This window comes from Alnus glutinosa, chromosome 6, assembly GCF_958979055.1.
Source record: "Alnus glutinosa chromosome 6, dhAlnGlut1.1, whole genome shotgun sequence".
Lineage (NCBI taxonomy): Eukaryota > Viridiplantae > Streptophyta > Magnoliopsida > Fagales > Betulaceae > Alnus > Alnus glutinosa.
In genome coordinates this window covers 23,785,931-23,811,026 of record NC_084891.1, presented here as the reverse complement: position 1 = coordinate 23,811,026, position 25,096 = coordinate 23,785,931, and the positions used below count along the sequence as shown (strand labels likewise).

At 36.0% G+C, this 25,096-nt stretch overlaps 3 protein-coding genes and 1 long non-coding RNA gene across 5 annotated transcripts; 1 reads left to right on the top strand and 3 right to left on the bottom strand.

Moving 5' to 3' along the window:
- Window positions 1–736: 736 nt before the first annotated feature.
- LOC133870739 (uncharacterized) lies at window positions 737–8,840 on the bottom strand. Its single transcript, XR_009900779.1, has 4 exons — window positions 8,567–8,840; window positions 4,640–4,709; window positions 4,435–4,508; window positions 737–1,364 (listed from the first exon to the last, which is right to left on the bottom strand). It is a non-coding gene; the product is annotated as an uncharacterized LOC133870739 (long non-coding RNA).
- Window positions 5,506–8,244, top strand: LOC133870737 (subtilisin-like protease SBT1.7). The gene has a single exon (XM_062307944.1). It carries the CDS (start codon window positions 5,646–5,648, stop codon window positions 7,944–7,946), a length of 2,301 nt encoding a protein of 766 aa, XP_062163928.1. The 5' UTR covers window positions 5,506–5,645; the 3' UTR covers window positions 7,947–8,244.
- Window positions 8,841–9,486: 646 nt separating the features above from the next.
- Window positions 9,487–12,480, bottom strand: LOC133871104 (protein arginine N-methyltransferase 2). Its single transcript, XM_062308468.1, has 3 exons — window positions 12,146–12,480; window positions 11,063–11,458; window positions 9,487–9,883 (listed from the first exon to the last, which is right to left on the bottom strand). Exons 1-3 carry the CDS (start codon window positions 12,417–12,419, stop codon window positions 9,570–9,572), a joined length of 984 nt encoding a protein of 327 aa, XP_062164452.1. The 5' UTR covers window positions 12,420–12,480; the 3' UTR covers window positions 9,487–9,569.
- A 3,032-nt stretch (window positions 12,481–15,512) lies between these two features.
- Window positions 15,513–24,482, bottom strand: LOC133870826 (alcohol dehydrogenase-like 2). 2 transcript variants are annotated; one of them, XM_062308053.1, is made up of 10 exons: window positions 24,342–24,482; window positions 24,069–24,208; window positions 23,939–23,985; window positions 23,537–23,862; window positions 20,891–20,973; window positions 20,694–20,769; window positions 20,525–20,589; window positions 19,187–19,282; window positions 18,278–18,439; window positions 15,513–15,939 (listed from the first exon to the last, which is right to left on the bottom strand). In XM_062308053.1, exons 1-10 carry the CDS (start codon window positions 24,391–24,393, stop codon window positions 15,823–15,825), a joined length of 1,164 nt encoding a protein of 387 aa, XP_062164037.1. In that variant the 5' UTR covers window positions 24,394–24,482; the 3' UTR covers window positions 15,513–15,822. The 2 variants fall into 2 exon arrangements, with proteins under 2 accessions (XP_062164037.1, XP_062164038.1); XM_062308054.1 differs by lacking the exon at window positions 23,939–23,985 and having other exon boundaries at window positions 24,342–24,459.
- Window positions 24,483–25,096: the final 614 nt, after the last annotated feature.

Here is a 25,096-nt window from a genome sequence, read left to right as displayed (position 1 = left end):
AATCCCATTAAAAACTAGGTACATAAAAAATTTGTTTAGCTTCATGAATGGTACTATTCTTTTTCTTTTCTGGCCATAAATGGCAATATTTTACTTAATGTGAAAAAAATAAAGAAAGATTGTTTTAATTATGCAATTAAGAAATACTTCCACTAATAACAAAAGGTGAAAGCAAAGAAAAATAATGTTTTAATAGTCCCTAAAACGGAATTAAAACTCACTATGGTCTATGGGAATATGTTAAAGGACCAGTCCTTGATCTAAAAGTCTTATGACCGTTGGATATTAATTTGATTAATTCCTTAACCCTTAAGATATAACCGATCGATGAGCCCAAAGCCGGTCCAAGACCATGATCCACCATGCCGTGCATGGTAGGGAATCCACCCATTAGCAATAAATTGCGCTACAGGTCAGATAATCACGTTTCAGCCCCACTACGTTGAATAGACTCTTAATTGCGGGGAAGATACATGCTTAAACTTAGGTCATCGTGGAAAATAACCGCCCATGATCAAGTCTAAACGCTTACGGGAATTTCTGTCCATGAACTCAAAACTCGTAATTAGTACGCTCAATTTTTCTTCTCGGACATTAAACTACCTTAAACATGGAAGTTATTTTCTGCCGGACTATTGTGCCCCTAGGTCTGCAGGGATGAATTGATAAGCCATTTATTAGCATTAAGAAACTGTTCCAACAACTTGAATTGCACTAAAATGAAGGTTGTGTTCATTAAGTAGTAGTGTAGGATAGTGACAAGCAAGAAACAGCATGCCACAAATCTAGAGGCCTACCAAATAATTGTCCAGATTTCTATCTAAGATAGATTGAGGGAGGAATCAATAACCAACCAATTTGTTTATATTTTCTCGCATTTATCTCTTATCTTCTTCTTCCTTTTCGTATCCACGTACTTGAAATCGAAAAGACACCTACTGAAAAAGAAACCTCCATGAGCGGCATCTGCTGCAACGTTCACGTTGCTTTCTCTTAGTCAGTGTTGCAAAATTATTGGGAGCCAGATGGTGATCGGAAGGGGCAGAACAGAAGGACATGGACCCGTGTCGGCGTCGAGATCAGTGTGCATCAGAAAAATGTTCTTTTTCGAAGATCCAAAGCCTCGCCTGCTCGTACAGTTAATACGACGACTTTAAACCAGTAAAAGATTGGACCCCAAAAACAGTGCTACCCTCCGGAATCTGACAATTTGTCGTCAATTTCAAGTTCTCGTTATGACTTAACGAAGTGTCTTAACTCTTAAGCTTCAATTTATCGCTCACAAGATCCCTGCGAAACATTAGCCAGTGCAACCACTATCTCGTGCAATTATGAGTGGCGGGCCCCTTTTCCAGCTAATTTTCCTGAAGATAAGATGGGGCATTTCGGTTTCAGTCATGATCAGCCCTTACGATAATCAATTTCTTAAGGAATTTGATTCATACACAACATCATCACAACAATCACATAACAACCCTTCACATGAGTGTGGGCTCCAGTGTGTAGGAAAAGAAAAATGTTAGATTTACAACACCAATACAACAGCTGCACAACAACCCCTCACATGAGGGTAAGTCCCATACACTGGGGCCCACCCTCATGTGAAGGGTTGTTGTGTAGTTGTTGTAATGGTGTTGTACAAGAATCAAATCTCGGGTCCACCCTCACGTGAATGATTGTTGTGTGGTTGTTGTATTGGTGTTGTAAATTTAACATTTTTCATTTCTTAATCAAAATGCATTATCTATGGATTTCAATAATATTTATTTTTTATTTTTTATAATTGTCTTTTCAAAACACAACGCGTGGAATTCACCAAAAAAATACTTTTCATTATTTATATCGCATCAAAACAATTTTTTTTAATTCAAAATGATTAGTAATAACTAATAGGGAGATAACTAAGTACTTATTCAAACATAAAGTTGATAAAGGTCTATGAGCCACCTGTCCATTTGCTAGCTACTGCAAGCTCACTACATGAAAAGAAACTAAAATGCCCCACCTCTAAAGAACGAATAACAATCCTTTTTCAATAATACTGCATGTCGTACTCATATCTCTCTAAAAATGGGGTGACTTTTAAAATTATCGTTAAATTTTGATTATAGGGTAATTTTAAAAATTACATCATTTTTAGAGGGACACAAGATAAATATGGATATGACATTTAGAATTACTCATCATTTTTACTTCAAAAGAATTAAAAAGTAGCTGATTAGTTTAAGTTAAGGGGTAAACTTGTTATTTCATATATATATATTTTTTTTGACAAGTTTGCTCATTCATTTTAACTAACTAGCTCCTCTCCAATTCTTTTGAACCGGAAAGAATCCAAATGCCCAAAGAACATAGCCAAGAAGTATGATTTACAATTTGTAACACCGCCCGCTAATTTAATACGAAATTAACGGATTAAAATTAAGAGTTTCAGTTTATTTAATTAATTAATTATATATTCATGTCTCAACACGATTCAGACTTGATACGTAAATACGAATTACCACTCCTAATAAAAAAAGTCACCCGCACCAAACCCACAAAACACTCTATTCAACCTCCCTCTCATAATATAATCTTACTTGACCGCCGGTGCTCCTCCACCAACCCCTAGCCGATCACCACTCCCGTAGTCTTTGCCTTGTTTTGCAACTACCCATAGTCTACTTCCTTTATGGTTTATGGGATGTCAGATTGATTATTTATTTATTTTAATTTTAATTTTAAAAAACAAAATTATCAATGAATTTTTAGGATGAGCAAGAGATTTTAGGAAGTAAACTGACTTGTTCCTTCGATATAACTTTTATTATAGGGTTAAATATCTTATTAGTGCCTGAGTTTTCAGTTTTTTTAAATTTAGTAGTTGATTTTTCATCTGTTTCATATGTGATATTTCTGTTACATTTTCCGTTTAAATATTAACAGTCTGACACGTGAGGTTGGCACGAGACACTAAATAAAAAAAAATTAAAAAAAATCTTTAAAATTAATTAAAAAAAAAAACTTAAAAAAAGAAAAAGAAAAGGGGTGGCGGGGTGGCTGGCCACCCTTATTTTGGCCAAGAGAGTGACTCAATTTGGACAAAAAATGTGACAGAAATACTAAAATAATTTTTACTCATAAATTCAGATACTATTTATTAAACAAATAAAAACTCAAATACTAAACTTAAAAGTATTATAGGGTTAAATATCTTATTAGTGCCTGAGTTTTCTGTTTTTTTAAATTTAGTAGTTGATTTTTCATCTGTTTCATATGTGATATTTCTGTTACATTTTCCGTTTAAATATTAACAGTCTGACACGTGAGGTTGGCACGAGACATTATATAAAAAAAATTAAAAAAAAAAAAGAAAAAGAAAAGGGGTGGCGGGGTGGCTGGCCACCCCTATTTTGGCCAAAAGAGTGACTCAATTTGGACAAAAAATGTAACAGAAATATTAAAATAATTTTTACTCATAAATTCAAATACTACTTATTAAACAAATAAAAAACTCAAATACTAAACTTAAAAAAGTTAATAACTCAAATACCAATAAAGTATGTGACCCTTTATTATATATAATAAACCACCAACACACAAGTCGTTGATAATTTGGTTAGTGGAGGAAAGTTGTCCTTGAAAGATGCCAAAACCTTGGCATCGATCATTCAATACTGTTAGTGGTCACTGGTCATTCCACTAGGCCTCTACGGGGAGGAGTGTTAGTTTTATGGGATGTATGTGAATGGTGGGTTGTTGGATGAAAAGATGTGGTCAATTTCAGATTGAATGCCTAGCAATTTGTTCCAATAATTTCAGCGACTTGTCCTTTCTTTCCTCTTCAGACTTCAATTTTTTTTGCCCTCGTGGAGCATGATCGGCCCCCTTTTGACAATCCCATTCTCCCAGTATTTGAGGTGATTTGTTTTGTAAGAGGAAGTTAAAAATAATTGATGTGATATAATTTTTTTTTTAAAAAAAAATTATATAAAAAGGAATAAAAAAAATTATATTGTAGAAGGTTATTTTATTTAAATAGTGTAATATAAAAAATAAAAATATTTTAAACTTGATATTTTTTTAATAAAAGTAGAAATAAGAAAAGGGGAGGAGATGGGAGTTGTCAATCGGGCGATGATTGAAAAGATAAAAGATTCCCTCCAAGTTTTTACTTTCTTTAACTTTACCATTATTTTCTATTTGCCATTAAAATATTAAGACCTAGAAAGCTACTTATAAATTTATAAATGTTGGACCATATCATTTTTTATTTTTGTTTTTTCATTAACTTTACCATGATTTAATTTCTTATTTTTTCGTTAACTTAAAAGTTTTGGAAAGAATAATAATTTATCATCACTCCTAAATCATGTGTACAAAATGAGAGGTACTCTTAATGCATAAATAAAAAAAATGAGATGCCAATCAAACACATTAAAAATGTTATACCTGTCACTGATTGAAAAGCACGAATCACTTTTAAAAGGCTGATTTGAAAAGGATTTCTGTCCAAATCCAGACCCCTGGAGCAACGACAAGCGCAATTATCATTGCTAATATGAACTGATTGAAAGTTTTGCTGCACAATTATCGCATTTGACTTGAAAGCAACACGCAACCTAAAATAAGGGCATTTGCTAACATGGATACTGACCTGTAAAGTTTATGTGACAGTGATATGCCTCATTTGCCAGAGATTAGTCCCTCCTTTTTTTCTTTTTTCCCTGAGCCAGATTAGTACTTCAAAAATTAATTATTCAATACAGATTAGTCCTTCAAGTATTGAATAATTTTTGCTTGATAACATCAATTATTTGTCTCCAAAATTTGTTTCCAGACCTTGATGCAAAACCCGGTATCATATAATTCCCAAGGGAGTTAGATTTTGTTTGGGATTGTGCTGAGAAGCTTAAAAAATGCCTTTAACACAAAAAGTTATGCCAAGCAAAAATGAATTTAACACAAAAAGTTATGCCAAGTAAAAATGAATTCATTTGGTGAAAATTTTAAAAAATCATTTTTTTATTTTTTTGGGACCTTTTTACTCTAAAAAAAAAAGCCTAAAATTATGTTGTCGGAAAGCTTAAAAATGAGGCATTTTTTTAAAGAGCCTTTTCAAGCTTTTTCCATAGACAAAAGTTATGTTTCTCAAGAGCAGTGCTACGATGGAGCAAAACTTCCGGAAATCATTAGGAAGTTTTGCCTATCAATGGCATTTTTGTAAATATTGATTTCCGGAAGTTTTGCCCAATCCAAGTTTTACCCGTTTCTCAATGCATTCCCAAACATGCTATTACCTTTCAGCAAAGTGGATCCATTTGGTAATGCCTTTTGTCCAAACTTTTTGCTTTTTACCAAAAAAAAGCATTAACAAATAACTCAAAACAGAATACTCAAAATTATTTCTAACCTTTATTTCAAATCAAAACACTTTCTTTTTTTTTAAAAAAAAAAAAAAAAAAAAAAAAAATCATCTAAAAGGTTTTGTCAAACGAACCTATATATTATTAGCTATAGCTATGGACCAAGAGAACCCCTCTCCAATGCCCATGTGATATTCAGTTCCCCATTGCATTTCAGAAACAACCACTACCAAACATTGAACTCACCAAATAGCCTGAAACTCTGCTCTCAATCTCACAAATAAACTGCGAGAGAAAATGAAGATTATGGCTTTCAGGCTTCTGAAGATGTTTTTGTTTCTAATGTTCTCTTACACACACGCGGTAGCAGATGAGCAAAAGCAGCAATCAAAACAGACTTACATAATTCGCATGGACAGGAGCAACATGCCGTCAAGTTTCAACGACCACTTTGAGTGGTACGCCGCATCTTTAAACTCGGTATCCGACTCAGCGGACATGCTTTACACCTACAACAACATAATCCATGGCTTCTCCACAAGGCTGACGGCCGAGGAAGCTCAGTCACTTCAAAAGCAACCAGGAATTCTCGGTGTCCTGCCTGAAGTGATATACGAGCTTCATACAACTCGGACGCCGGAGTTCCTTGGACTAGATAAAACTGAGGCTCTCTTCCCCACGAAAAACGAAGCCAGCGAGGTGATTGTTGGCGTATTGGACACCGGTGTATGGCCGGAAATCAAGAGCTACGACGACACGGGTTTGGGGCCGGTACCGAGTGGCTGGAAAGGTGAATGTGAGGTGGGTAAGAACTTCAATTCATCAAGCTGTAACCGCAAACTTATAGGCGCAAGGTCTTTCTCAAAAGGGTATGAAGCAGCGTTTGGACCGATTGAGGAAAAGGCGGAATCAAAATCACCAAGGGATGATGACGGCCATGGAACTCACACCTCAACAACAGCAGCAGGGTCAGCCGTGCAAGGAGCTAACCTCTTTGGTTTTGCTTCTGGGACAGCTCGTGGTATGGCAACACACGCCCGAGTAGCCACATACAAGGTGTGCTGGCTCGGTGGATGTTTCAGCTCAGATATTGCAGCAGCAATCGAGAAGGCCATTGAAGATGGGGTCCATGTCATATCCATGTCTATTGGGGGAGGGACACCCGACTACTACAGAGACATTGTCGCCATTGGAGCTTTCAAAGCAACGGCACAGGGAATCCTTGTATCATGCTCTGCTGGGAATGGTGGACCAGGCCCAAGTTCTTTAACCAACGTTGCGCCTTGGATAACCACTGTGGGTGCTGGAACTTTGGACCGTGATTTTCCCGTTGATGTTTCCCTCGGAAACGGGAAGAATTACACTGGTGTATCACTCTATAACGGGAAACCGTTAATTGATCCTCTTTTACCACTTGTTTATGCCGATAGTGTAAGTAACGTGACATATGGTCGTCTGTGCTTGACTGACAGTCTGATTCCAGAAAAAGCTGCCGGGAAAATTGTGGTATGTGATCGAGGATCAAATGCTAGGGTGGAAAAGGGTATAGCGGTTAGAAAAGCTGGTGGCGTGGGGATGATATTAGCTAACACAGATTCTTATGGGGAGGAGTTAGTTGCCGATTCACATCTCTTGCCTACAGCAGCTGTAGGACAGAAAACCGGCGATGCCATAAAGAACTATATCCACTCGGATCCTAATCCCACTGCTATAATTGGTCCCGGATACACGAAATTAGATGTTAAACCCTCACCGGTAGTTGCAGCATTCAGTTCTAGAGGTCCAAATTTGCTCACTCCGGGAATACTCAAGCCGGACCTAATAGCGCCAGGAGTCAATATCCTGGCTGGGTGGACAGGTGCAGTCGGACCAACAGGGCAAGACAGTGATACCAGGCATGTAAGCTTCAATATTGTTTCCGGTACATCAATGTCATGCCCGCATGTAAGCGGGTTAGCCGCATTCCTCAAGGCTGCTCACCCAGAATGGAGCCCTGCAGCCATCAAGTCTGCCCTCATGACCACAGCTTACCCTAAATACAAAAGTGGGGAAACCATACAGGATATCGCTACCGGAAAACCATCAACACCGTTTGACTACGGCGCTGGACATGCGGATCCAGTTGCTGCTCTTGATCCTGGCCTCGTTTACGATACCACGGTTGATGACTACCTAGGCTTCCTATGCGCCTCAAATTATACCTCTGCTCAAATCAAGCTTGCCACAAACATGCAGTTCACCTGTGATTCAAGCAAGAAATACACCATAGGAGATTTTAATTACCCATCTTTCGCTGTTCCTCTAGAAACAGCTTCAGACAAAGGAGGTGGAGTTGGAGAAACAAGCACTGTAAAATACACCAGGACTCTGACTAATGTGGGCACTCCGGGAACATATACCGTTTCTGTGTCATCACCCGATGTGAAAATCTTGGTTGAACCAAAATCACTCACTTTCAGTGAACTGTACGAGAAGAAAAGCTTCACCGTGACATTCACTGCCAGTTCTATGCCGTCTGGTTCAACCAGCTTCGCTCGTTTGGTCTGGTCCAGCGAGAATCACCAGGTTGGGAGTCCAATTGCTTTCACCTGGACATGATTATGGGATCTGACGTGCCAAAATGGCGTAAATGCTCTCTTTATATATGCAGAATGAATTGGTTTGCCTTGTAGTTTTCCTTTTTCTTATGTCCAGCAACCCAGCAATTGGGGCCAGTTATGGGTTAAAAAAAACAAGGGAGGAAGAAATCTAGAAAAAATAATTGTACAGAAAAGCATGCAAGGGATTGGCTTGTGAATTAAACTAGGATTTCTGTGTCCTACTATTTCTAGAAATTCTCTCGTCTTGTCTACCATGGCTCACATAATCGAAGAAAAATAGCAAGGGTTTGACTTTACAGCTTTTCTTTGATTTTGTGACGAAACAACTTCCTGTAGGACAGCATAAAGACCACGGCTCCATGTATCAGCTTATCTAAAACCGATTATTGGAATATCTGCTCCTTTACCCACAATGGAGCCATGGGATCCTTCTGTTTCTAGGAAATATAATTCTAAGCATGCATATTAAACTTGGGAGGTATTTTAAGCAACTTGTAGTATAATATGATACAATAATATGATGTAAAATTACAATTTTCTAATTAGTTTCATTCTCAAACTAATATAATGAAAAATAAAAAATAAAAAATAAAAAATTAGAAGTTTGGACTTGCGAACCTATGCTTATGCAGTTCTTTCCCAGAGCCAGGAATTTGTATCATTTCCAATGTTTATTCTTACCATGGAATTCAACAGATCATGGGGAAACGTAATCAGGTGCAGGTGACCAGTTGCTGCTGCTTTTGCAGTTGTCTACTGTATATGCCCACTAGAGTGCAGAACGCGGGTGTTTTAGATCAAATTGATAAAGATACCAAGGGAAGTATGTGGCCATTCTATGTTTCTCTTTTTTCTTTTTAGGTTAAATTATCCTGTTAGTTAATAGATCTTTATCAGCTTAACCTTTGGAAGAAACAGACAGTTATCTTTTAGTCTTGGTGGACATTCATTACAGCCATTTTTCATTGTTATGTGACTTATGCCATTTGGATTGTCTTTTTCAGTCGATTTGAGTTGTCGCGGGTTATGCCTAGGAGTGTACAATTGCTTATGTAACTCCTTTTGTCGATTAGTTATAGCATTTTCTTTCTCTTTCTGTTTCTTCTAGTTAGGTGCTTCTTTTTGTATACTTCCTTTATACCGAGGGCACCTTACACTTTTAATGATACTGTCGATTACTTATAAAAAAAATTTTTTTCTAAAAAAAAAAAAAATCCCAGATCCTTCAGGATAAATTGCCCAATGAAGTTTCTTGTCCTCCAAAGATGACTTACCCTCTCATTAAACTTTCTCATAAAATTAAGAGATCATCCCCTGTTTCTTTATAGCTTGGACCAATTGCATGGCGACTAAGAACATATGAACTGAAGTTATCGATTATGTTTCCACTGCATTATCACATCCTTAATACGTTTCTGAACAGCTGGTTCCAAGTTTCATTGCCAACACAGGCTCAAACAATAAAAATGTGATGATGCCATATATAAATTATGTAGGTTATTTGTTATAGGATTCTAACCCTTCAAACTCATCAACCAGAGGATAATGCAAGCATTGAATAACACAGACTTCTAACTGGTTAGAAGCGTTTCTCAAAATATCTGAAGTAAAAAAGCAAGCATCATTCAGAATCCTGCATTGACTGACAAACAGGAAGGTAATATGTATCAAGCTGCCAATATTTGTGTTTCACACCTTCCCAAACTTCTTCTCCTAGGCAATCCTTAACAGGCAATGGTATTAACTGTGTGGAGTAGCCCAAATTCTCGAGTTCCAGAGAAACTAACTGACAGTAGACAACATGGAAGAATGCATTACCTCCACAAAGGCCATTGAAGAATGAGTAGATTCCCCCAGGCTTCAATAACACAGGAAGATGTTGGTGGAACTCTCTCAGGTCTTCATAATACTCTCCATACGTGTCAAAGAAAATACCTGAAAGCCAACATATATGAGAGTTACCATATCAGCAAAAGGTGCCATACAGGTTGGCCATATGGAGATATTTCATGACAATTTCAGCATAATGTCAAAGAATATCTGAACGCCAACATATGAGAGTTATCATATCAGCAAAAGGCAATATAGGTTGGCCATATGGATACAATGCATAACAACTCAGAACTTCTCGCTCAGCAATAAATAACTTAAATAAGTCTTTCAATAATATTTGCGATTTATGCAAAGTCTACACAAGTTTTTTAAACTTATTACAAGTCACCCAAACGGAAACCATTAATGTTCAAGTTTATGCACCAGCAGAGAGAGTAAATTTGCAGATTACCATTGCAGGCTGAAAACCGGAATTAGTTTACTCAATAAAAGACATGAATAACTATCTCAGTTCATGCAAGTTCATTATGCCCCAGTCAAAGGAATCTCAAATACAATAAGGTATATAAATCAACAGTCACCCAAGTGTCCTTAGGCAATTCAAGGGCATGCAATTTTTTTTCCCCTCAAGCTGCACCCAGATAATCACACATTGACGTTTATTTTCCTCCCTTCACCGACCCAACCACCAACTCAAACTTGCATTCTCCTCTCTCTCTCTCTCTCTCTAGCAGTCCCCCACACCTAATCAAAAGCCCTCTCTTCAAACTGATATCCTCCCACACTCCGGCATCATATGCAGCTAGTGAACAGATACAGATTTCCTCAGCAGAAATGCATCTGAGGATGAAGAAATTTCTATAAAATATGGACTTGTGAATAGATAAACCTTTATCAGGAAACTTGCTAACTGATACAGAAAAAATCATAATTGGTATAAGGAAATCGTGAGAAATCAAACAATACAGCCATTTCAGTTGGTCACTGGAGAAAACAAAAGCTGGCTATATAGTTAAAATCTGGATTTCAGGCGATAAGCAGCACTACATCCCAGTTTTTTGTATGGAATCCAATTGTAAGAGTTATTAAAGTGAACATTCTAGTCAGACTTATATGATGGAATTACACATAAAGTTTAAACACACAATACATACATATGGATACGTGAAAAAATCAATATGTGTGTAAACACACATATGGGAGTACAATAGTCGCATAAAACATAAAGATGCAAAGATGTCTGTGTATATTGGCAAAAGGTGACTGAGATTCTGGAGTTACCATCATAAGATTCAAGTTGAGAGAGGACATCTTGCCAACGGCCAAATATTATCTTCACATTATCCTTCTCACCCCAACCAGTACGAAGCATACGTTCATAAACTTCCGGGTGAGCCTCAACAATAGTGTGCATAGCAGGTGCATATTGCTGAATGGCAGTATCCACAAGACCCATTCCAAATCCAATGTTCAGAACGTGACCACCTCCAGAGCAAACAGCTTTGGCATGAGCCTCCATCAATGGTTTCTCCCAAGCCATCATGACAGCCTTGCTATCAGAGTCCATCAGCTTATCCTCACTGAAAGTAACTCTGTCTTCCAAGTAAACTCCATCAAGATCGCTATTTTTATTTGCTCTCCTTGCAATTGTTCCTAATACCAGTTCAGCTTGAATCCCTGTTCATATACGTATTTTTTTTATGAGTAAATTTTTTGATTGGCAAGTTAGACACTCACCCAATGCGTCTTGAACCCAGTACCCTCCACCCCATATTTATTGGGGGAGGAAATATCACTTAAGATAGAACTTACTCGCTTTATATACAGAGACTGAATCCATTTTCAGCTAAAACAAAGGATAACCATTGTCCAAAAAAGCAACAAGAGCAACCTCATGAGGAGTTATTCTCACCCAAATCTATTAGAATACACCCACGGAAGTGGTAATCAAGGGTATCTACAAAAGAAATAAAGAATAAATCCTATAATAATCATGATAATTATGCATGCAGTGCCTAAAGTGCAGGAAAAATCTGTATTAGTTATTGCTGACTCTGGGCTCTGTATTGCTTGTTGATAATTAACCGAGAGTTTCAACAACAAATTCTAGTGTACCAATTCTCGAATCGTTCAGTAATTAGCAATTGAATTGGGATTCCATGTATATACATCAATAGCTATGTACATTGTTGTACGTCAAGCATTGGATTACTTAAGTAAAAAAAAAAAAGGCAGAAGAGAGTGAAATGAGGAGGGACGGTGAGGCATTTTATACATTCAATACAATTGAACAAAGTTTCAATCCCAAATACTCTCTGTTCTCTTTTCTGATAAGGCAAACAAATGAATGAGCAAAACGCTTACCGGCACTGAGGAGGATATCAAAAGCGTCCTGGTGGCCAGCTTCCATAGCGAAATCTCCAGCGGAGAGGTTGGACGGTGAGAGGGCGTTCCATGGCGCGCCAGCTTCGAGAAGGGTCTTGACCGCGTGGGCGTGGCCGTGCTTGGCCGCGTGCATTAGCGGAGTGAGGCCTTGCCCGTCGAAATAGGAAACGTCGGCACCGGTCTCTATCAGAGCTCTCAGCTTGTCCGAGTCGCCACTCCTCGCGGCCTCGCATAGCTCCTCACCTTGGTCCATGTCTGCGCGAGTGAGTATGGTATGGAACCCTTGATTGAACCTCCAGGTACAAAAATCTAAAGGAAATCACGTCAGGACCCGGCTTTTTGTCATTTTTTTGGATTTTCTGACACATTTTCAATTTAAAAAAATTGAGAAAAATACAAAATCAATATTTCAAGTTCCAAATAGCTTTATGAATTTTAAAAAGCGATTAAAAAGTGTTTTGAGTTGAGGTAAGTAAAAGATTCAAATAAGTTTTAGATGTATTTTTTAATAGCAAATTAGATACAATCCGTTAATGTATTATGTCACACGTATTCTTTAAAATAAAATATAAAAAAAATAAAACTAATTTTACATTTTTCTTTAACATAAACCGCAGGGAATTTGCAATCATTTAATAAACTCAAAAAAACTATTTGAGTTTATTAAAAAAACAAAAAAAAAAAAAAAAAAAAAAAAAAAAGAAAGAAAGAAAAACCTGTTTTTATTTTTATTTTTTTTTGTATAAATTTTTGTTATTTTATATTTTTTGTAATAATTTTTTTAGTTTTTATTTTTAATTTTAATAATTTTCTGAATGGAAATTTTGCCATTAAAAGGATATTGACATTTTCTCGATAGTTTAAGGGAGGATTGACAAAATTGATAGTTTGGAGGAGACATTGACAATAAAATAATAGTTTGAAAAAATTATGTATACTTTTCATTTTTCTAAATAAACCATGACTAGTTTCGTTTTCCTTTTTAATTATATAAATTTTTTTTTAATCATTTTCCTTTTAATCCGCCACAGCTCCACTATGGTTTTTGATTATTGCACAGCCTCCCTCAAGTTTCCAAAACTAGGCTAGTCCCACAGGGCCACAAATGACAAATACGGACCAATTCTAAATTTAGTTTCCTCTTCTTCTATTTTTTCCTACATATAATTATTGTTATTTGTTAGAGGAATGTTAGAGCATCTTCTTGTGTTCTCCTGGAATGGCATAGATGTAATTTTTTTGATTAAAAAATTGCATCTATGCCATCCGAAAAGACATAGATGTAATTTTTTAATTACATCTATGCCATTCCAGGAGAACACAAGAAAAACACCGGGAGATGTTCTAGCATTTCTCTATTTGTTAGGAGGAAAGCGTGAGAAATATTAGAGCGTCTTCTAGTGTTCTCCTGGCATAGCATATATGTAATTAAAAAATTACATTTATGTCCTTTTGGATGGCATAGATGCAATTTTTGAATCAAAATTACATTTATGTCATCCCAGGAGAACACTAGAAGATGCTATAGCATTCCTCCTTTTTGTTTGGGAGAGTCAAAAATATAAAGAATCCTATCGGTCTCAACATTTCTTTATCGGTAGACACTAAAATAGTCAAAAGGCTATTTTGCAGCCTCACTAATTTGAGAGTGAATAGTACTCACCAACAATAGTGAGTACTATCCACTCATCAAAACAACAAAAAACTATTAAAATTTTATCTCTTTCATTTTTTATTATTTCTCACACGCAATCTCTCTTTTGAAAAAAATTATTTAAATAAAATAGTGATAATAAATAGCTAAAATTGTGAGGTTGTTATGGTTAAGAGTGGGCAAAACCTGCAAAACCCGCATCGCCTTGCGAAGTCTGAATTTTAGTGTTAAAATTGCGGGTCTAGGAAAGAAAGTGTATATCAGTTTTTTAAAAAATTCCAGCTACCCACCTCGCCTTGCCCCGCCCTGCAAAGTCCGAATTTTAGTGTTAAAATTGCGAGTCCGGGTAAGAAAGTGTACTATCCGTGCAGGGCGGGTCATGTATATCAGTTTTTTTAAAATTTCGGGTACCCACCTCTCCCCCCATTTTTAACCCTAAAAAACCTAAGTTCCTAACCCTACGCCTCTCACAACTTACAAGTCACAGCCTCACCCCTCTCTTCTCAGTTGTCTCTCATTTTAGTTTCTTATTTTCATTCTTCTTTTTTCATTTCCGTTCACTCCTGAGCCCTCACTCCTCAGTGCCGCTCACTTGCTCAGCCTCCTTCTAAGCTCAAAATAAATTTTCCTAACCTTGCGCCGCTCATTTTCATTAACTGGTAAATAGTGAAGTTTTCGTATGTGTTCATAGCTTGGCTTAATTAAGGGGTACATATCAATTTTTGAGTTTACAAAAGCAAAGGCTATTTTGACTGTATTCTTGGGTCTGCATTGTCTTTCCCATCAATTGTCCCCCAAGCAACCTTTGGCATGTCTCTCTTTTTTTTCTTTTTCTTTTTTCTCATGTTTTCCTTCTTCTTTGTTTGTGTTGGTTGCCTATAAAATAACTAGACGGTGATTAAAAATACGATGCCATTTGGTTCATATGGGCACACAATAAGTAATTCGAATCGGTTTGAGGGAAAGGGATGCCCAACCCACAATACCCGACTTGCTCTGCCCAACCCGCAATACCCGTCCCATTCAACCCGCCACGCAAAACCCAAGACCCGGCAGATAATGTTCACTGTAGCCAGGCCATTGGTAGGATTTCTAAAACCCGCAGTGTGCAGGTCCAAGTGCCAAAATGGCCAATATCCAGCTTGCCCTGACCCATACCCACCCCTAGCTGGGGTGCTTTGAAAATTGGATGGTTAAAATAGAGAAAAGTGGTTTACGGCTATTTTGACTAGTAAAATTTGATGAGGCTACTAAGAATGTTTTATGTTCTCATGTGAATATATATATTGTTCTAAAAATTCAAACAATGTCAAAATCAATAACAACCCCCAAGCAGGAAAATAACTCTAATATTCACACGTATTTTATCACACCCATTTCACACCTGCTAACGTGTCATGGGTTGAATGGACACTTAAAAAAACAAAACTTTCTACCTCCACTCAGTTCATATCACGTCGACAATGTAAAACTTTGTGTAATAAAATAGATGTGAAGTGTAGGTCACTCCAAGCAATGATATAGTTATATCCTTGCCTTGGAATATAAGAATGAGCTAGCTTCATTAATTAGAAAATATAGTTGAAAAGAAATGAAGAGCAACATCGGGTTTTATTAAATTATTAGTTGTTTTAAAAATTTAAACTTATAAGATATTATGAATTTAATTATTTAATTAATAGTGTAACCATATTGGAATCATGAAATACATCCAATTTTTCTTCCACCGTCATTAAGACATTAACAACACCATATAATATATCTTCCATATCCAAAGTAGCAAGGACCCTCTTATTTAACCTGATGTGTCACAATCCTATGAGATTATATGGTACACTTTCCAAAATGATAAATTTCATGAGATTTTGACACATCAAGTTAGAACCAAATTATGAAAAAAAGTGTTTGAATGTTTAGCATTCATTCTTATTTAACCTGCTTTTTCCCCATTTTATTAGGAAAAGAAAATAAAAACATCATTCGATATAGGGGGAGACACAGGCTAGTTATCCATCCATATAATGCAACGGAGGCTCTTCCCTTCTTTAAGTAATTCGAAGGCTTTGTTAATTTCTTGAAAGCTCAGCTCATGTGATATGAACTCGTCCAAACTAAGCTCCTGCAACACAAAGACACCAAATTGCAACACATGCATTATAGTCTAATTCATGAGCAGCAACGTACGAGAGTAATGATTTGTATAAACTACATATAAAATAAATCAAATATATATATATATTTACTCCAAAACTGTTGGTTTATTTTAATTGGCTATATTCAGGTTGACAAAAAGGCTTCCAATCAGGGACTTCCATAACAGGAACACCGTATTTTCAAAGGACTTCCAAAAGAATATTGCAGAATATTAATTCTAATATGGAAATGATTGATCAATGCATGAATCTGCACAGAATATCTATAAGAAGGCAAGTTCTTGTTCAATGAAATATTTCTGGAGACTTTACAGCTCAGAAAGTCGGTTTTCTCTACAGCCTGTCCAGACGCCCAAATACCAGAGTCTGGATGCCTATCTCAGAAACTCAGAGTCCTATGAAGATTTGAACGGCTCAGCGGACGTGAGCCACAAAAAGCATCCGTTTACACGTAGTCCAGACAGCTCAGCAGACGCGAGCTACACAGAGCACCCGTATGCAAAGAGGTCTGAACGCTGATGCAATGATTGCGAACGGAGGAAGTACTTTATGCAACTGTCCGGACGCTAGGGTTGCAAGTCTGGACGTGCTTCAATGATTTCATGAAGTTTAGTCGCAAGTTCAAACGCCAGAAGTCAGGTCCAGACGCCGCCTATGCAAATCCGAGTTTGAGTAGAATTAAGATTTTTGAAACTCATTTAAAGAGGCTCATAGGTTGTGTTATTGTATGAATTCAGTGTAGAATTCTCATTGTGCTAAGAGATGGTATTTAAGCATAAATTGTTAGATTAACTCTCTTAGAGTGTTTGGTTTGTTTTGATCAACCGTTTGAAGTTTAACTTGGAGATGAGCTCTAAATTAAAAGAATCTATTGAAGAACTCTTTAGACATGGGTTTGATTGAGAGGCAGACAAGTAGGTGATTGTTAGAGTTCAAGATACAACTACTGCAAGGGTATTGTGAGTATTAGTATCTTGTAACTAGCTATTTCTTCTGAATAATAGATTTCTTGGGTTTGCCTGTCTCGGAGTATTTTTTATTTGTTCCAAAGAATTTCCATTTGGTAACCAAAATATCTGTTAAAGTCTAACTTGGAGAGGAGCTTTAAATTAAAGGAATCTATTGAAGAACTCTTTAGACATGAGTTTGATTGAGAGGCAGACAAGTAGGTAATTGTTAGAATTCAAGGTACAACTACAGCAAGGGCATTGTGAATACTAGTATCTTGTAACTAGCTATTTCTTCTGAATAATAGATTTCTTGGGTTTGGATGTCTCGGAGTGTTTTTTATTTGGCGCAAAAAATTTCCATTTCGTAACCAAAATATCTGTGCCTATTGTTTTTCCACTTTATATTTTGGTTGCTTGTTTATTTACGGTTGATTATATTAAGAGTTATTATTTTTCAAAAACTTTTTCTTTTCTATTTTTTTTCGAATGTTCAATAGGCTTTAGCCTTTACCACGCAATTTCATTGGTATCAGAATACCATTGATATAACGAAATTTAATTATTATTCTCCCGGAAATGTAAATTCATAGGAAAATGCTAGACGTGGTACATCTAATTATTATTATTTTTTTAAAAAAAAAAAAATTACAATTTTTGACACATGTAATCATGTGATTGAGTTTTACAATGGCAGATGTGTCTCCAATTACGTGCTAATATGTGTTAAAATTAAGTTGTAAAATAGTTATATGTCTAACATTACTCAAGCAAGTGGCGGACCTAACTTTGTAAATATGGGAGCCAAATTGTAAAAAGAAAAAAAAATTTGGGCGGGCAAAAATAAAAATAGAGAAAAATAGGGGTAATTTCTTTTTTTTTTTCAAAAAAAAAAATTGAGAGAAAAAATTTTGGGGCTTGGGGGCCAGGCCCTCCTGGCCACCATGTAGGTCTGCCACTAACTCAAACTGATCATACTATAATACTATTTGTTAGAATGTTTTTATATTCTATATTTTAAGACTTTAATCTTTTTCTTTGTAGGTTTCACTTCCTCATTTAATTAGTCTAGAGTTTTTGTTGGTTCACCGCTCCTGATCCCTCTATAAATATTACTCACAGTAATACAATTTAATACCTTCAAGATGCATGTAGCCCTAATTGGCCTTTGTCTATATCTTGATTTTCTCTCTCTCAACTTCCGCCTCTAGCTTTCATATTATATATCCTATGCTATTATGTATTTTTAACTATATTAAACATTCAGAAACAATATTGCAATTAATTCTGTAAAAAAAATAAAATTAATAATAACAATACTGCAATTAAGAGGGCATGCAACGAGCAACTTAATTACCTTATCTAGGTATTTCTGGGCAAGGAGAGGAATGTCAGATTTTGGTTTGAGACCTCCAAAAAATGAGCCGGTGACGGTTCTACCTTTCAGAAGCTCACGGGGAGTCACGGTCAATGGCGAGCCGTGCTTCTCCACTCCAAGTATCACCGTCTTTCCCCAACCCTGAATTCAGCAAACCAAACATTAATATTCAATCAATAAAATACTTCCTAAGCTATATCAAAACAAATAGGAAATGAAAACTAGCTAATTTCCACCGGGAATTATGTACGTGGTAATTAATAGTTAAATTAGCACTTTTTCTAAAAGTTTAAGCTGATAAAAAGATGCAAATTTCTTCATTTAATCAATACTTTAATACTTTCCCTCACGTATGTACTCAAACTCTCTTTCATTAGGTGATGCTCAACACGTGAAATATTTTATTGAAATGGGGAGATGAATTAATGTTAAACCACCACTTTTTCTAAAAGTTTAAGCTGATAATTAAGAATAGCAAATTTATTCATTTAATCAATACTTTAACAATAATTAACTATTAATACATTTTGCTTACTTCATTTCCTTATTTTCACGTCTTTTAAATAGTTCCATGCACCCCAAAGAAAGTGGGATTTTCTACCATATGATGTGCCTTCTGCAACCTCGCTAGTCTCGGCGTAAGACCGAAACCAGAACTTAGAGATTTTATATATATATATATATATATGATCTTTTGCATGAATGAAAAAAATTAATGTTTATACAATGAACAGCCATGCATGCACCCCAGGGAAAGATGCCGTCGATATATATATTAAGCCCAAAGGAAAGATGCCAGGTCGCTGTGAATATATATATATATATATATTGTGTATGTATGTATGTAGTTGCATGTGCATGAGATCAGAGGGAGGAGACAGAGGGAACCTCTCTGCTACTTCTAAAAGCGTCTTCCATTGATGATGCCAACCCGACACACTCGAAGCAATAGTCTGCACCGCCATTTGTTAATTCTTTAATTACCTGATTATCAAATCACAAAAAAATATAGAAACTTAAAGTGTGCATATATAATACGATTTCTCTTAAAAATTAAAAAAAAATATATAAAAGAGAAGAAAGAAAAAGAGCATATACAATAATAACAAAATACACCATTACACCTGGTGCTTATGCCTTTTTCTTCCTTTTTTTTTTTTTTTTTTTTTTTTTGTTAAGTCAAAAAATTATGTGGTTTCCTTAGCAGAAACTATGGACAATTCTGTTTATACCACGTCACAACCAATTACCCATTGACACATGAACTGATGATTTAGGTTGTTGTAAATTTATAATTTTACCCTTGATTAAAAAAATAATAAATTAAATTAAAAAATTAAAAAACAAAAGGAGTACTCATTACAAAGGGCGGAGACTACCTTTCACTAGGGAGGGGATCGAGTAGTGATTGGGGGGGGTGGGGGGACCCCTAACAGTCCCTCCTATCACTACTCATAGTGAGGGTAGCCACCCCTTAAAGAGGGGCAACTAACATGCTCTCATCTAGGGGCGGAGTTAGCTTTTAAACTTTGGGAGAGTCAAATTGAAAAAATAAAATTGAGGGGGCCAAAACTTAAAAAAAAAAAAATAAAATAAAAATAGAGGTAAAACTTATTTATTTATTTTTTTTTAGAATTTTTTTTTTTTTGGGAAAAAGCTTGGAGCTTGAGAGGCCATAAACCCCAAGCCTTCACCTAACTACACCCATGTCTCTCATCTATCTAGGGGTGGCCTCCATCACCATATGAGGGGTGATTGGCTACCCCTCACTAGCTGGTCCCCTTTAATAGAAGGTCACTCCTCATCCAGGGAAAGCTAACTATTTTATTTTATTTATTATTATTATTATTTTTTTGAATTTGAGAATAAAATTATAATTTTATAATAAATTGAGCCACCAACTATTCTATGAATTAATTAGCAGTTGATTTTGACGTGGATCCTTGTGTAAATTTAATAATTTTTGTCAAATGGGTGACCGTATGAATCATTTTGAACAAATAAACTTATTCAAGAATCTTTAAGATATTTTGATAGTTTAGTACAACTCTAAATCCTAGAGACCAAAATAAGTGATTTTTCTCCTTCTTCTTCATCTTCCTTTTATTTTATTTATTTATTTATTTTAAGAGATAAACTAGAATATGACGATGCACCATGTACGTTGAGTCGTTGATACGGTGAGCATAATTAATAATTATAATTTCATTAGGTAGAAACTCCAACCTCGCTGACTTGCTTTTCTCCACAGGTTGCTGGGTTAACGAAATCAGTGAGTCCAAATTGCTTTCCTGCATATATATATACGTTAACAAAATAACAACCCTCTTGACCGTTGAAAAAAATTCTTTAACTAACAAAAGGAAATAAATCCTCAGGTTAATAGACAGCTCACCTATCTCGAACTTTTCGGGATTCAAATCTATACCTATAATCTTCAAAGCACCACGAAGTCTTGCTCCCTCTGCAACCTGGTGTCAATTTGTGCATCTAACATTCGGTTAGGATTGACCCGAACCCTATTTTGGTAGCTAAAATGAATTCCTTTCAGGTCTGAGTTATGTTTATCATTGATTCGTTACTATTACGTACCGCAAGTCCAACTGCTCCGAGCCCAAAGATAGCAACCGTGGACCCCTCTTCGACCTTAGCCACCTTCCACGTTGCTCCGACCCCTGCAACCACGCGGGAGTGGCTTAGAATTAGAATTACTAAAATTAGTATTCCTCATCCCGTAGGCCAATAAAATATTTTTAAAGAAAAAGGAAAAAAAAAAAATGAATATATTTCAAGATCAGTTTCAATTATTTAAGCTCACAACCGAATCAGTGGACCACTAACCACTGGAGACTGGACTGTAGGGCCGGACCACCATGAGATGTTAGGTAAGTGGTCGGCAGACTCCGTACCACGTTGAAAAGTTTTTTCTGGTTTGGAAATATTTTAGGGAAAAATGTAAATTAATTTGAGTGGTTTATTTGATTTTCAATTAACTTTGCGTCATATCAAAATCAACTCAAAAATTTTATGAGGTAAAATAAGTAGACAAAATTTGACTGCGAGGAGTAAATAAATTTTTTGTCATACCTCATAAATATTTGAGTTATTTTGATACAATAAAATACTAATTACAAATAAGATAAACTACTAAAATTAATTTTATATTTTATACTTTTTTTCAATATTTTATAATGGAAAGACATATAAAGAGCTTTGAACTAGAAAGCCATAGGAATAACCGATGGGCTGGATACATGTACTACAAGTACACAATCTCAAGACATATTAGGGAGATTCACACATGTGAGTCTCCCCAATGTATCTTGGAGTTGTGCACTTATATTTTTAGCATTTCTTAAAACCGAATTAGAGAGAAAATGATAATAATAATATATATATATATATATATATATATATATATATATATATATATATATATATATATATATATATATATATATATATATATATATATATATATATATATATATATATATATATATATATATATATATATATATATATATATATGTTTTAGTACTGCGAAACACTAAATGAACGTGCATGACGGAGAATCGTAGCTGTAGGGCGCCTTGACAGTGATTGGCGAACGCGCGTCACGTGATTCACTGTTGCAATGCGCCAGACACGATTATCACCCGGTTATATTAAAAAAAAAAAAAAATTTACAGAACATTCAAGAAACTGAGCAGGCCTTTTCTTCTTTTCACTTTCACTCGTTTTTTCCTAACTTTCCTTTTCATTTTCACTCCACACCGGCCCTCTGGAAGAGCTTTTTCTCATCTCCGGCGGTTGAGTCCTTTTTGTCTTCTGGCAAAACGACGCCGTCTGCGCTCGGCTCCGGCGCCTTCTTCTTGGCCCTCTTGGACGAATCCTTGCTATCGGTCTCGGAAATCGGCCGCTTGGTCGCCGCCAACGATCTCGAGGCCGACGAGGCGGGCTTGGATTTGGGCTTGGTGGCGACCTTCAAGGCCAAGTCTTTCAAGGGCTTGGATGCGATGGGCTTCACGGCGTTCACACTCGTGCTCGGGGTGGAGGGTTTTGGAAACTAGGGTTTGTTTGTTCACAGAGAGACAGTGAGCGAGGATTGTGATTTTTGGATTGTGTAATTTGTGTTGTTTGCTTCTTTGAGTTCTCTCGACTGGACGATCCTTGATCGGTTGATCTTTCTTCTTCTTCTTCTTCTGGCGATTGTCACACCGGGTTACCCAGGTCGTATTCGGGTAATACGGTTGGCAAGTGGTTCATGTTCGGGTTCCAGAACTCAACCCAATTAATAATCGGGTCGGGTTTATATGTAATCGGGTCGGCCGGGTCGACACGAACCCGACCCGCTGACCTGAATTGCCAAGCCTAGTAGGGGTCATGATCCTTCAATTTAGTTGAAAAAAAAATAATTAATAAGTATAGATTGATTTTCAGTTTATTTGGTCCCTACCCGTTAGAATTTTTAGCCGTACCTGTTAGAAATTTTGGCCTATTCTTGTTGTTAAAGTGTGGATGAATAAACCTTTTAAAGCTTATTTGTGTCGATTGGTTCTTTGTGAAACGGTCTATAATTTGTGGAGAAGGCCGAAAACAGATGAGCAAATTTCTCAGTATATTTTTTTGAAGGTTCGTTATTGAGTATTGAGAACTTGAGAAGATGAAGATTTTTTTTTAAAAAAAAAAAATCTTGAGAATATTGATCTTTGTAGGAGCTGGAATCTTAATGAAGAAATTTTGGGTCAATAAGCTGTCCAGCCACTCCGTGAAAAACACCCCTCCACTTTATTGTAATTTATATTAACTATTGAATAAAATGAAATATCGGTTTGTTTTGTAGATAATATAGTGTAAAGTTGAGAAGAAAGAAAAAAGAAAGAAGAAAGGTATTGTCGAAAAGATGAATTTTTTTTTTCTTCAAGCACATAAGAGACTTAATAAGGTGTTGAAAACTTGAAGTTGAAGAGATACGAGACCCACCTAATATATTTTATATTCATACTTTAACCACATATTTTAATTTATTTTTTGTTTCGCCCCTCGCAGCCAAATGTGAGGCACTTTAAATGACCAAAATAGAATAACTTATTTTGCTGCATAAGTCCCAAAAAAGTTATGCCATTGAAACTTTGATACTTTGACGTCGTTTAACTATTGTTCATACCAAGCTCATGAGCTAAAAAAAATTGATGTTTTACCAAATCTATGGACAAGTACTCTCCAAAGACTAACCTGTTGAGACTCCGCAACTAAGCAAGCAAGCCTTATCAGCCGGAATCTCAGGGCTAATTTTCACGGTATGGTTTACATCGACGACGGTATACTCGGTGAAGCTGGACACCCACAAGAAATGGTGCAAGATTTCCCCCTTCATATCCTTAAATCTGCTGGTTCCGTCCCTGGGCATGTCAGGCGAAAACTTGTTCGGAAACACCGAGCAAGCGTTGCTCTTTTCAGACTTACAATCTCTGCATTCCCCGCAGTTCGGGAGGAAAACCGGCAACACCATATCCCCCTCTATCAATTCCTCTACATGCTCTCCCACGCTTTCAACAACACTATCACCCAAGCAAAATAAATGAAACATAAACAATAATTGAATGGAAAATAAAAATAAAGGTGGATTTAGATTACCCGACGGCTTCATGCCCAAAAATTCTTGGAAAAACTGCAAAAGGTCCCTATAAAGATAATGCAGTTGATTCAATTTTGAAACTTTTAAAGGTTTATTTCTACGGTAGGGATCGATCACTAGGGAGCTTACTGCAAGCATTTTCCAAAAGGTGACATCAGTTTGGCAGAGGGATGTACAGATAATTTTGATCCGAACCTCCCCAGATTTAGGTGGCTCTACTTCAATTTCCTCTATCGTTAGTGGCTCTCCCGGATTTCTGCAAATTGCAGCTGTTTGGATTGCAAATTAACAAAGAAACTGAATTGGGTTAATATGAGATCGATCCAGATAGCGTACAAAAGATGATGATCCTAAAAACTGAATAATCAATAGAAATGGAATCTTAGAAGTAAAAGAATTAACCTTTGCATCTTATAACTTTTCCTGCTGTGTCTGGTGTGCTTCTGCTCTCCATAAGTACTCCTTGACCAAAGTTTAAAGAAGAGAGAGTTCTTTGCTTGATCTCTTTTCTGCCTTCCTTTTCAATTTTTTTTTATTTTTTTATTTTTTTATTTTTTATACGAAAATAGGGGGACAAAAACAAAAGAAGAAATGTCGTATATTGTACGAAAAACAGAAGTGCAATTTTTTTTTGGTTGTTATTAGAGCATTCCTAATAAGGCTCGGTTTAATAATTCCTTTTCCTTGCCCCTCTCTTTATTTTTATTTTTTTCAAAAAACAACTTAAAATATTCTTAACCTTTTTTACTTTTTATATTACATCAATAATTTTTTATTATTATTTAAATAAAAAAAATTTACTACAATACAAAATTTTCTACTTTCCCATATAAATTATTTCTATTTTATATCACATCAATAACTTTTTAGTCACACTAAAAAAAATTATCCCATAAAGATAAGAGAGAGGATTACTAAACAGGAATCGTGCTAAAGAATTCCCCTTTGAAAACTTGTATACGCAATTTTTACACGTGCTGGATCAAAAGTATTTCCAAGTATTTGAGAGCAACTTGATAATTTCATTTTTATTTGGTTTCATAAATTAGAATTTTTGTCAATGGGACTATTTAAATGTGTTTTGTACTCCAATGGGTGAATAAACAAATTTTGAAGGGGTAATTGCATTTTTCCCCATGAACTACCGGCCTATGTCA